This window comes from Triturus cristatus, chromosome 4_1 (genome assembly GCF_964204655.1).
Source record: "Triturus cristatus chromosome 4_1, aTriCri1.1, whole genome shotgun sequence".
NCBI classification, from domain to species: domain Eukaryota; kingdom Metazoa; phylum Chordata; class Amphibia; order Caudata; family Salamandridae; genus Triturus; species Triturus cristatus.
In genome coordinates, this window is record NC_140585.1 from 395,691,981 (window position 1) to 395,705,010 (window position 13,030).

Sequence of the window (13,030 nt, forward strand, 5' to 3'; positions counted from 1 at the left end):
GAAATTTGTCAAATCCTCTTATTCTCCCTCATCCTTTCAAATTAATCCCCTGTGCTCGCTCTTGCAGCCTTTTCATTCTGCTCAGCACAAGTACAAAGGAGAGAGGATTTCTTTCTTGAATTTTTCACCATTACAAAACAACTGGAAACATTAAGAGCAGCCATTAAACAATTAGATTCTGATCACACTCTTTATTTGCTTTAAGTGTGACTTATCACTACCAACTAATGAAACGCAAAAGTAGAAGGTTTTTCATAATATTGGCCAAGGACATTCACACCAGGCCACAGATCAGTGCTTCTATATTGAAATCAGACTCAAGATGTATGGACCAAGAAGGTTCATGGGCTCTTTTGTATGGCAGATGACAAGTATTGACTAAGGAAATTTTATGAGTATGGTTACATACTGCTTTACGTAGAGCTGGCACATATAACCAAGGTTTTCTTGGTGTTAATGTATTACTACAATAAAAACTGAGGGTTCCATTTACAAATGTCCCGACACAAAAAACAATTACCTTAATACCTACATCTATATTTGGAGTAAACGTCAGAATTTTTAGGAATAGTCAGTCAAAGGAAGTGTACGACTGTAAAAGACTGTCCAGAATATTCATATGCCAACTATTATCACATACAGGGCATATTTTGCATGCAGAAAAGCAGCATAAAAGGCATATGCACCAGCAGTTTTTTTTCTTTTTTCCTCCACAAAGAAATTGTTTTCCTCCTTTCCTCAGTGACCATCCTTCCATAATACCCTTATCTATTTTCTTTTTCTCCCCATTCTCATTCTGAAAAGGCATTTACTTTTCCCATTTGCAAGACTAAATTTGAGAGAACATTCATGTTGAAAGACTAAATTGAAAATTATGATCAATACACATAAACCTGTGTGTTTTCCAGGCAGACTGACTTAGGACTGCACCTAAAAAACACTCTGCTGGTAGCAGATTTGCTGACACAGTTCCACAATGGACTCTGTGCAATGGCAAAAGCCTATCTTTACGGGGTCTGTGAATCATGAATGGGATTTACTTTTGCAAATGATGGTTTTTACACACTAGAAGTTGACTTTGGCTTCAAAATGTTTGCAAAATCGAGCCCATGGAGGATGAAAGAATTATAGAGAGAAAAAAAAGTCAAACATTTTTTATGTTTTTTTAGGATAAATGCTAACTAGTTGAGATGTCCAAGGACAGAGGAAAGCATTCTACAGAAAGGGTGCCAATACAAACAACAAGCATTTGCAATGCAATAGATCTCACACTTGCAAGTTTAAGCTAATGGCATTGTAAAGGACAGTGCCTTTTATCTATCTGTTTTGATAATTAACACGTAAAATATAAGGCATTGTCATTTACAATGCCAATAGCTCAAACTCTTGTAAATGCGAGACCTATTTCACGTCAGAGGAGGGGCTGCCATTGTGGGCTGCTTGAAAAGTGAAAGCATGCATGGCACGCTAAATGTTGCAGGAAAGCATGTCGTGCTTGCAGTAGGAGAAACTCATTAAAGAAAATAGTGCTTACAGACTAAATAAGAAATACTGTGTAACAACAAAAGTAAAAGGGCCAGTCCTCATCGGAGGTTACAAATGAAGACAAGGCGGTGCGAAGGAGGGCTATTAACGAATCTGAAGGTAGCATTTACAAAGGGCAATGACACCAGCCAATCACAAATATGGACGGAGAGTGTGAAGGGCTTCAAATCCACACTCAAATACAGCACGCCTCACAGAGCAGCGCATGCGCAGCCCTGGCTTGACCTAAAAACGATGCCTCATTTCCTTTATACACATGGTGTCTGCACAGTGGAGATTTTTCTACAACATTAACTGTCAAGAAAGTAAATGCATATACAGTGTAGTGCCCTTGAAACATAGGTGAATATAGGTGATAATGTTCTCAATGCGCTATCATCACTGAATATATATGTATGTAGGAATGCACGTATGTTTGTATGTGTATTTAGATATGGACAAGGTGAAGAAGGGTTGCTTCTTATACTCAGAAGAGTGGGGATGGTAATTAAGATTAAGGTCCTGAGAAGCAATACTTTTAAGAGGTGGATCTCGACTTTCATCCTGAAGTGGTGAAAAGTTGGGGCAGGTTTAAAGGGGATTGGTATGTTGTTCAAGTTCCTGGGAGCATAAACGGAGAATGTCTGAGTTCTGCTTTTTGAAAGTTAATCTCCAGTCTGGCGATGTCCATGCTCTGGATGAAGAGTATTACATCACGGGTGGATACGATCACAGCAAGAAATGCTTGGGTGTCCACTCTGGTGGCCTTGTTGGTAATTCAGGTGATTATGTACGGCTGAGCCAATACCGTTTCATTAGTGTTGGGGAGATGTGTTAGAATTTCTACAATCCTTTGATGGAACTTGCTAAACAGTGTAGGGCCCATTTTATGGGTGCTAGAGTGGTGCTCGGGAGTATGGAGATGAGCATTGCCTCCATCTAAGGGAGAGAGTAGGAACACTTAAATGACAGTTCTGACGTTGTTTTAAGGGGGAAAAGCTTTATTTTTGTTCAGTTGGGAAAACTGATACCATGCTGTTTTGTTTGTCACTGCAATTCATTACTTGAAGAAGTTCAGCTTCGAGGGTGAAGACTCGTTTTTCCTTTGCTCATCCGTTGGGGGTTGCAGCCTTCCAAATGCATACTTTTTTTTTGATCTTCATTTTTGCTGGTCGAGAAGACAAATTCAGTCTTGAGTGGAGTGAGCTTCAGATAGATGCTGCATACCCAGGATTGATTGAGTTATAGATAGTATTTGGAGTTAGCGAATATCGAGCCAGAGAATGCAAATTTGAGTGGGGAACACAGAGTTCTGCCGCTATACAGGTGAATTTTGATCCTGCCATTAGCGAGTACAATTTTGTGGGGTACCATGCATAGATTGTATGTGGGGGGAATGAGATCGAATGCTGGGGCATTCCGCAGGTGATGGAAGCTTCTGGGACCTTGTAGTATCTAACCGGACAGACTAGGGTCAGTTGGAAAAGAGAGGAGAACAAGTATGGGGCAGCATTTTAGAGTCCCAGTCAAAATGAGGGTTGGATAGACGACAGTGCTGAAGGGAGAACTATGGTGGCCGTCTCTGTGCTGCACCGAGATCTGAAATCTGATTGGCTGTCATGGATCTGTGGTTACAGATGAATGTAGACTGTTTTAACAAGGATTTTGCCAATGAAAGATAGGTGCATGAAGGGACTATAGCTGGCGCCGTCACCCTGGTCCAGGGTGGGCTTCTTCAAAAGGTGGAGGATCTGGACAGTTTTTAAGGTTTATGGGGAGGTGCATTTAGTGAAGGAGGCTTTGATGATTTTTTAAGACTTATACATGAGCTTCTCCAGAGAGGGTGTTATGGTAAAACGTAATTCTCTACAGCATGATTATTTATGTTATTTTCTGCACAGTATATTCCTTTAGATAACATTCATACGGTAAAAAGTAAATTTAGAATTTGTCATTTACAGTTTTAAAGAAGTAAAATGTTTGTATAGTTGGTATTTTTGGTTGGATCTAAAACATTAGGCTTAGGGGATGTGACCTACTGAAATTAAGGAAATTGTATTAACAGTGACAACAGACTACACTAGTAAACAGCTTAACTAAGCCAGAGTAGTATTGACGGTTTTCAGCAAAACTGTCATTTAGTCGACGAAAGTAAGAAAGGAACACCACCAGGAAGGTCTGTTCCATCAAGCAAGGAAAGTATTGTGAAGACAAACCTTCCCTTGTGGTCAGGTAGCATCATAACTAATCTGCAGTACTTACATATACAGCTTGTAGCTGAGAAGCAGGAGATATTGGGCTCTGAAATTATTGTATGGTTGCTAACTTCACTCCCATGCACAGAAACAGGAGGGTGACAAGAAGACTTTCAATGTAAAACGAAACAGATAAGACATTTTTCACACAGTTCTATTAGGGTAGCCTCATGCCAGTGCTGCTTTGCGTACTCAGAAGAAAACTAGTTTTGAGAACAAATATTTTCAAAGAAATTACCTTGTTGGTTTACCAGCAATACGTGTGACCAAGTATTTTACATAAAGTAGCAGTGGGACTGTTCCCATGAGTAGCAGTCAGTACTGATCTGCATTAGGTGGGCCTCTGGGGTTGATTTAGAGCTTGGCAGACAGGGTACTCCGTTGCAACGGCAACAGAGTGTCCTGTCTGCCAATTAAAAGGTCCGCCCTCTTGATTTTGAGTCAGGCAGACTGCACGTTTTATGCTGATGGAGTCAAATGTACTCTGTCCGACTGTCTGCCATATTTACAATTAATGAGTGGACAGTTTGCTGGCTTTTTTTTTTTTTAACTTTCTTATCACCACCACCATCATGGTAGTGAGGGACAGTAAAAAAAAAAAAAAAGTTTAAAAAAAAAAAATAACCCCCACTCCATGGGAAATAAATCCCATGGATTGGGGTCATTCGTTTTTAATTTTCAACAGCCAACTCCCGCTTTAGGGATTTATTTTTGAAAAATAAGAAATTCTGGAAAAGTCTGACAGCTGTCCGTCAAACTTTTCCTAAACTGACAGGAACCGCCATGACGGCAGTTCCTGTCAATAAATAGAGATGTCTGTGGGGCTGGTCCAAATATCTACATTTTGCAGGTGGGGTAAAGGAAGGTGGGTTGATGTAAAGTCCTCTGCCCCTTTCCTTGCCTTTACTCCCTCCACCAAACCCTAAATCAAGCCCTGTGTCCAAATATTATGGTTGGAATGCTACACCAAGCGATTGCCAGTGGTTAGACAATTTACAAGGATTTGTCCCATAACCTTTTGGGTGGTTGATTGCTATTAGCATGCTTGGAAACAGGAGACTGGAGCGACTACCATTTTAAGTGAATTCTAAAAAGTAGTAAGTTTGGATCCATTCAAGAAGTAATTCTGTAGGTGCAGATCTACTACTTTTATGGTAAACCGTTCACAGTATATATTTGTCAATGATTCAACCAAGCATTAGAAAAGCAATAGGTCTCGCATTTGTTTGAGTTACAGCTATTGGCATTGTAACTGGGCAATGTATTTTTACCTATGTGTTATGGAGTGTATGGATGTGGTATGTAGTGAAAGCCCAAAAGTGTAAACTAAATACAGTATAGAGTAGCCAACCACGCTGCGCAAAAACATAACGTGTGTTTATTTTGTGCAAAAAAATAAGCTTTTTAATTTGTACATGAAAAATATTAAAACCAGCGATTAAAGAGAATGTGTGGAGCATTTAATCGCAACCAATGTTAATCTTTTTTTAAAGCTAATGCCATTGTTCACGCTGTTTTACCAGAAATAGAACGCATTTCCAACAATGTTGTAAAATAACGCAGACCTATTAGCGGATTTTTCCCTAATAAACGTAAACAGTACAAGTATGTGTTTAAATCTACTTTATCATTTGTTTGGGGGTTCCTAGTTCAGGTTTTTTTAAAGAAAAGAACAAAGAGCTTCCGACGAGGCAGGTTTTTTTTTTGCTTGCAAAAATGTTTTCCACAACCCCAACATGGTAGCATCTCTGTGCACGCTGCACGTCAGCCTTCCTGAAAGAGCACCACCAATTACAGGATTGCCTTTCGAAATTCAATGACGACTGGCCCAAAGTTTAAAAGTCAGTATACAAGAAGCAAATAAACCATACCTAGAGCAATGTAACCCACCATCCAGACCCTCACAAGCACCCCAGGAAATGTAATAAAAAGTCCACTAACATTCCGATCATTAAAGGAGAAGAAACCCTGTGTCTTCATGGAGATTGCTGGGGCCGGTCTCGAGGAGCATCAGCTCGATCTCCACACCTTCCACCAGCTGCTTTGCAGCTTTGGTTTCCGCTGTCTCGTGTCCATTCTCGGTGGTCTTGGGACTTTGTGCTCGAAATCAGATATGGAGTTTTGGATGCGGGTGGCAAAATATAAAATGTTTAAGTGCTGACGCCCTGTGTCCCGCCAAGCGTGCAGGATAACAATTATGGATGAGAAGGCGATGTGAAAAGTCATTTACTATGCCGACTGAGCCCAAAATGAGAGGACCCATTTGCCTGGTGCGTGCAAAAAAATACTTTGCAAAATGAATCAACATAAAAATGTAAACTAAAGACAATAAAACGTAGCTGTTTGACAGGTTTTTGGTTGTGAAAATAACAATTACAAATGCCAATACTTTGTACTGAATGTGAGGCACGGGATGGCCACTGCAGCCAAGTAGCTGCAGACCGTTGAGGCAGATGGTAAAACCTGGAGCAAAGTTCCAGGAGGCCTGTGCCAAGCATGGTCAGACCACCGTAGGAATGTTTCTGCAGTGGTTGTGCTCAGGGAGGGTGTGTGTGCTGATAACGCGTTGGCAGAGAGTAATTAATAAAAACAGCGACAGGCGGAAAAGAATTAATAAAAACGGGCAGAGGTGGAAAACAAGTAATAATAAAAACAGCAATGGGCTGAAAGTAGTTAATAACATGTCTCCCTCACGCTCTATAAATATTAACTCATTCCCCATGCACCACACTCCTGCAGTGCTTTATCAAGTGTTTTCAGTCCAATATGAAGGTGAAATCAGGGAGTAAAGCACGGTGCCCGAGGGCAGGAGGGGGCTGCGGGCGGCAGGCGATATTATTGTGTGCACATGTCACGTGGATTTAAATTGGAAAAAACAATGATTAGGTGCCGAGTGCACAACAAAAGAAAAGCGTGAGTGCGCTGTATTAAAGCTAAATCGCAGTGTAAGAAAAATAAGCGTATATTTTACTTACACTGCATCATCCGCCAGCCGCACGAACGCTGTAAATGTAAAAATACACTTCAATTAAAGCGTGGCAGGAGGGGGCTGTGGGCGGCAGGCGCTATTGTTAATTGTGCACCCATGTTATTGGTATAGCGGGTGCAGTGCTGTAACCTAAAGCACTAGGAAAGGGTGAACAAAACTGATAAATACAGACCCAGTCAGTGCTGTATTGGTTAAACGTGTCCAGCCGGACAGAGGTTCAATGTTTAATTTTTCAGCAATTCTTGGAGATATGTACAAGACAATATACTGAGAGTGGGACACAAGCCTGCATTCCACTACAGAAACCTAGAAACATACAAAACATATAGTCTGGGAAACATTTAAGCAAGGCTCAGGCACCGCTCACGGTTTGTTCTCAGGAGAAAAATTCACAGTTATAGGTAAACAAATCGCAAGGAACACCTCTATATGACAAATAGTAACATCATAGTGTATGTACGAGGTGTTTTAGGGTGTCGACGGCGTTTCGATCCAGAAGACAAATGTGTGGATCATCTTCAGGACATTAAATAAGCATGCCTGAATTATAGGTGCCTTAAATTACTATATGAACAAAACAGTTTGGGAGAAAGAAGGGATTATGGGGAGAAAAACAAGAAGAATGGAATTAGGAGGATATATCTTGACAACGTAACCTAGTTTAGTCTGTATGTCATTCTGGAAAAATAGCACCTCTAGAGACCAACCTTCAATTGGAACAACCTGCAAGATTAGGCCAAATAACACTGAGTTCAGCATTGAAAGATGGCGCAAGAAAGTGGCAAAAAAGACTTTTCAACAAGTGCTGCGTCAACAAGTAGGTATTGAGACAACGTGCATATTTACAAAAAACGGCGCAGTGACTTAGTGAAAACAATATTGGTTGAACACTATTATGAGACCTTGGTGGCTTTTTTCTAATTTCTTCTTCTTTTCCCACTATTCCTCATGACCACCTGACAGCATTCAGTCCTTCTTCTATTCTCACTTTTCCTCATGACCACCTGACATCATCCTCCAATCCTGGCACGTCTCTCTGTATATGAGACCTTGACATAGACTTCTCACTTCCCCCGCATCTACGGACATTGATCCCCTGAGACATCACGCCGTAACCTACGGCTAAAGGTAAGCACATTGCGACACCTCATGCACGCAGTAACTCACCCCCATCCTCGATCCTTTCTGAGCGCCCTTATTTCTTTCACAGGCCATCGCGCCCACAGAGCACACTCCTGTGGCTCTTTTTCTGATTCAACAATTGATGGTGAGTCTCCGCTTCCTGCTATGTGCTTTTAGTCATGCGGGTCCCTTCAATTTAATTATTTCCCTTCCTTCCTGCTCAGCATCACGCTAAATTCCTAACTTTCCATCGCGACCTCTACCTCCGCCACTCCCATTGAGGACATTCCCGCTACCCTTACTCACCGATGTATAAATCCACGGTAAGCTCCCGCACATTCACGTTGCATGCACGCATGCAGCTGCAGGTTTCTTAACGCGTCACCTATCGCCTGACTTCGGCATGATTCATTGCTACTGCCGTATCTCTCTTGACCGTGTCCTCTCTATTCTCATGCGTAACTCATGCAACAAAGGACTTTGTTTTCCATTCCTGCTATTGAGACACTCTTTCTCCCTCTTAAATCTCTTAATTTGGGGCCAGTAATTAGAAAAAAGCCACAGAGGTCTCATAATAGTGTTGAACCAACATTGTTTTCACTAAGTCACTGCGCCGTTTTTTGTAAATATGCACGTTCTCACAATACCTACTTGTTGACGCAGCACTTGTTGAAAAGTCTTTTTTGCCACTTTCTTGCGCCATCTTTCAATGCTGAACTCCGTGTTATTTGGTCTAATCTTGCAGGTTGTTCCAATTGAATGTTAGTCTCTAGAGGTGCTATTTTTCCAGAATGACATACAGACTAAACAAGGTTACGTTGTCAAGATATATCCTCCTAATTCCAATCTTCTTGTTTTTCTCCCCATAATCCCTTCTTTCTCCCAAACTGTCTTGTTCATATAGTAATTTAAGGCACCTATAATTCAGACATGCTTATTTAATGTCCTGAAGATGATCCACACATTTGTCTCCTGGATCGAAACGCCATTGACACCCTAAAACACCTCATACATACACTATGATGTTACTATTTGTCATGTAAAGGTATTCCTTGCGACTTGTTTACCTATAACTGTGAATTTTTCGACTGAGAAAAAACCGTGAGCGTTGCCTGAGCCTTGTTAAATGTTTCCCTGACTATATGTTTGTATGTTTCTACGTTTCTGTAGTGGAATGCAGGCTTGTGTCCCACTCTCAGTATATTGTCTTGTACATGTCTCCAAGAATTGCTGAAAAATTAAATATTGAACCTCTGTCCGACTGGACACGTTTAACCAATACAGCACTGACTGGGTCTGTATTTATCAGTTTTGTTCACCCTTTCCTAGGGACCATTGTTGCTTAGAATAACTGATTCCCAAGGTCCCAGGCAGACTTTATTTGGGTCCCCCATGTTGTTTAAAAAGGAGTAACCTAAAGCACGTTACCTGGGGCCGGGGGGGGGGCGGGAGTGCGTACGGCATGCGCAATTGTTGAGGGTGGCTGTGTTGTTAAACAAACAAACAAGCAATGATGAGTGGTGGGGACGGCCCGAGGCAGTTACAGGAAATAAGTAGTGGACGGCGAACGCAATCACAGACAGTGACAGAAGAACGGACATACCGAGAGCGCGGGTGGAATGGAAAGACTACTGACATGATGGGATTGTCCCCTGGAACCAAGGCCTAGAAGGGAGTAGGGTTTCAGAGCAGATTTCCTTAGGTACTGTTAATATACTGTTGAGTAGGCTGCAGGCACTGCGATCCCGGGAGGGAGCTAAGGTGGATCGGTGCTATGAACAAGGATGCCTCCGGTACAGCCGACTCTGAGTGGCTGACCGTATTTGGCGGCGATTGTGGGGAGGGAGTTGGTTGGGTGTAAAAGCAGATACTACAGTGCGAGGTTGACCTGTTGCCTCTGCGAGCGGCTCGCCTAGATACTCTGAGTCACTGTGTTGGTACGCCGCCCGGCCCCCGGGATGTGGGCTGAATGGCTGTGTGCATTTTTCTTCTGGCAGCTGAGCTTTGTGAAGCCGAGTGTGTACAGGTTGACTTACTGGTTGCCTTGTTTATAACTCTGCAATAAAAATATGTTTACAAAAAAAATGATGGGATTGTCCCCTGATGTTTTAAATGGTAAGTTCGGCAACAGAAATAAACAAGCATTTCCACTGACAAACTGAATGATCTGTGCCGTGCTCACTGCTACCGTGCTGATTAAAATGAAAATGTGTTTTCCCTCACCTGTTTGGCGACGAGTGGTGGCAGAAAGTAAAAAGGGTTCTCCCGCACAGCAATTGATGACGGAATGTGTTAGGAAACTGCGATTGGCCGGTGCGCCTGAGCATTGAACGGACGTGATGTATGGCCAAAGTGAACGAGTGAGGAGGCACCAAAGAAAAGCGGCATCGGAGTGAGACACTGGTAAGTAAGAGGCAGGAAAAACGTGGTGATATTGATTACAAAAGGTCTTGCAGACGGCGAATACGCACTGATGCTCGACCTAAAAATGAACAAGTTAAAGCTCTCAATGAAATCGGAATGATGATAAAACCAATACAGACATGGCAGATACGATTCATGGACCCCAGACCCAACTGCCAAGCCAAAAATGTATTTATTTGGGCATTTGTCACGTCCTAAACATCCCCCCTGAAGCTACGCTCGTTCCGACACTGTGATAGTATTTTACTAATTTGGAATAAGAATGGGTCAAATTCATTACAAGTTCTTATAGGAATTGCTGTTATATTTGCTTTACTGCTCAAGGGTGCTTGAAAGATTAAGGCCAGACACGTGAGAAATATCCAAGACAAGCATGTTGTGTCAACCGCTTATTTATTATTTTTTTTTACAAATAGGCTGTTAAAATTGAGTGATTATCAACAGTGTGGTCAAAAATACTCTGGGAAGTGTTCAACCACTGCAGTAACTAGGGAGCCTCGATATGGAAAATCGCTAAAAGTAATTTACAATGTCGTCCCCAAGACCCAAAGTCTCATCCTTGTTTGCAAATGTTTGTATAAAAAGAAAAGCTTGGCAGTGCACCTTATTCACTAAGAAGTGCATTAGGGTTCACAAGAAACCGCAAAAAGCACATGCCCTGCTTGACGATGCTACCCCCTTTACCGTTAAAAGATTCAATCAATGATTTTTGGGCATATTCTAGAGCTGCGACCTGGTAACCCTGGAAGGTCACGCGGGAATGACAGGGTGTAGCTCCAGAAGGCAGCGCCCACTTACCCGTGCATGAACGGTGCCCATGTCTGCTACTTCTGAGGGCTCTGTTTGGGCGGGGAGCAGTGATCCACTGGCTCGACAGCAGCCACTGCAGGGATTGATAGTATTGTGGTAAAGTGGCCACTCGTTTCCATTAGAGGCACGAAAGTGACATGTTCCAATTAGAGAAAAGACCCTTAGCAACGATGTAACACACGTGATCTGTACGTCACGTCCGTCCTACGTAAGTCATGCGTGTGGCTACGTCCGCCGTCAACAGTACAAACAATAAAGAGTCAAGCGAGGAATGAACTCAATTGTCAAACCTAGCTAACGCAGTACTAAGACATCGTTATCGCAAGGAAAGTTGTGGCTCTTTTAAGTGTCTAGTCCCACATTGATTATCCGTGATTGAGGATTCAGTGGTCTAGGGTATAGAAGGCAGGAGGGCAAAGAATCTCAAGTCGTGCGCGAGTAGTGCAAGGGGCTTTGCCGGCCGGCACAGGCTGACGTTGTACAGGGTAACGTGACATTATTCAAAACAGAAAAAGCATTGGCTATGCCAATCCGTCTCCAATTTATGAGAGTTAGAGCTATTGTCGTTTTAAATGATCATGTGTTTTACCTTTGTCTTTTCGTTTGCAGTGAGGGGTGAACTCGCCGGTGTGGGAGTGTGTTGTAGTGAGTTGTTTAGTGAAAGCAGGAGGGGGAGTGTGTTTCAGTGAGTGCGGGAGTGGCAGGGTGTTGCAGTGAGGGTTTGTGTGAGATCTAGTGGGCGAGTGTGTCGCGGTGAGTTCTGGAGTAGGAGTGTATTTCAGTGAGGGCTTTAATGAGCGCAGAACTTGGAGGGCTGTAGTGAGTACTTGAGTGGGAGCAGGGCTTTAAGTGGGATGAAGAAACTAGGGGGTCTTTCAAAGGGGCGTGGCCTGTGTAATTAAGGGTGTGGCTTAAAAAGACAGAAGCTAAAAATCTGTTGTCAGCGTAGTGTGCCTCCAGACTGGTATTTTGCTGTTTCTGTCATTGCATCCAGATATATGATCCAAGTAACATTATATCTACAACAAGCCAGGACTATTAGCTTTGTCATTGGTTGTTAGTTGCATAAGATAAATAAGTAATAACTATGGCTTTGTTATATAGAATATTGAAAATGCTTCCGTTCTGAAATGATGAGACTGAAAGTACTGTAGCGAGTCTCAACCACACAAATACAAGGCACATAAAAGAGAGAGAGCTTCGGTTTAACAATATAAAAACTCACATTTCCGTTGTCTATACTGTACCCGCATCCTTGCCCAAATGAATGGAAACGGGGTAAGAGACCTCCACACACCCATGATACAGCGAGAGAAAGAAAGAACATTTGGTCAACCGTAATATGAAAATAACAAATGAGGACACGAGAGTGGACAAGGGCGCGTTTTTTTGCACATGAAAGGGTGAGAACTTCGAGGGGCACAGAAATATGTTCTTAAACTTGTCGGAAGAGGCTGAAGTAAAGACCACCTAAACTTGCAGTTCAGGTATCCGTGGGTGCGACTATGAGGTATCGCCCCTTTGCAGTGACGGACAGAGAGCTAGTTTTGACTCTGATGAGAGGAAACAAATTAGGCACTTGAAGATGGCCACCGCTTTCCAAAAGTCTTGAACATCCCACTGACTCCTTCCAGTCAGCCATGTTGGGTAGAGGCAATTTGTAAGCCATTCTCATAGAGCAACGTGTTAAAGGCGATACTAGCATTTAGTCGAAACCAGTCTGAAATAAACATAAAGTACACAACAGGGTACAGCACATGTAATAACAGTCGCTGCACAAACATCCCCATGGTGCTGATATCCGCACTCCTTACTGAGTGTGTTATGTTTCCTAACCTAGGCATAAGTAGTAAAGTGACTTTTTACCCACATTTGTCCTACCTTGCTCTGCATAACCATTCTAGCA

The 13,030-nt window shown here is 42.4% G+C and overlaps 1 protein-coding gene across 1 annotated transcript in view; it reads right to left on the bottom strand.

Moving 5' to 3' along the window:
* Positions 1-11,335, bottom strand: part of SAMM50 (SAMM50 sorting and assembly machinery component) — a 252,099-nt gene extending 240,764 nt beyond the window's left edge. Inside the window, exon 1 of the mRNA XM_085652463.1 lies at positions 11,113-11,335. Within this exon, the coding sequence (XP_085508589.1) occupies positions 11,113-11,133 (21 nt within the window). The 5' untranslated portion in view covers positions 11,134-11,335. The remainder of the gene's footprint in view (positions 1-11,112) is intronic.
* Between the last annotated feature and the right edge of the window lie 1,695 nt (positions 11,336-13,030).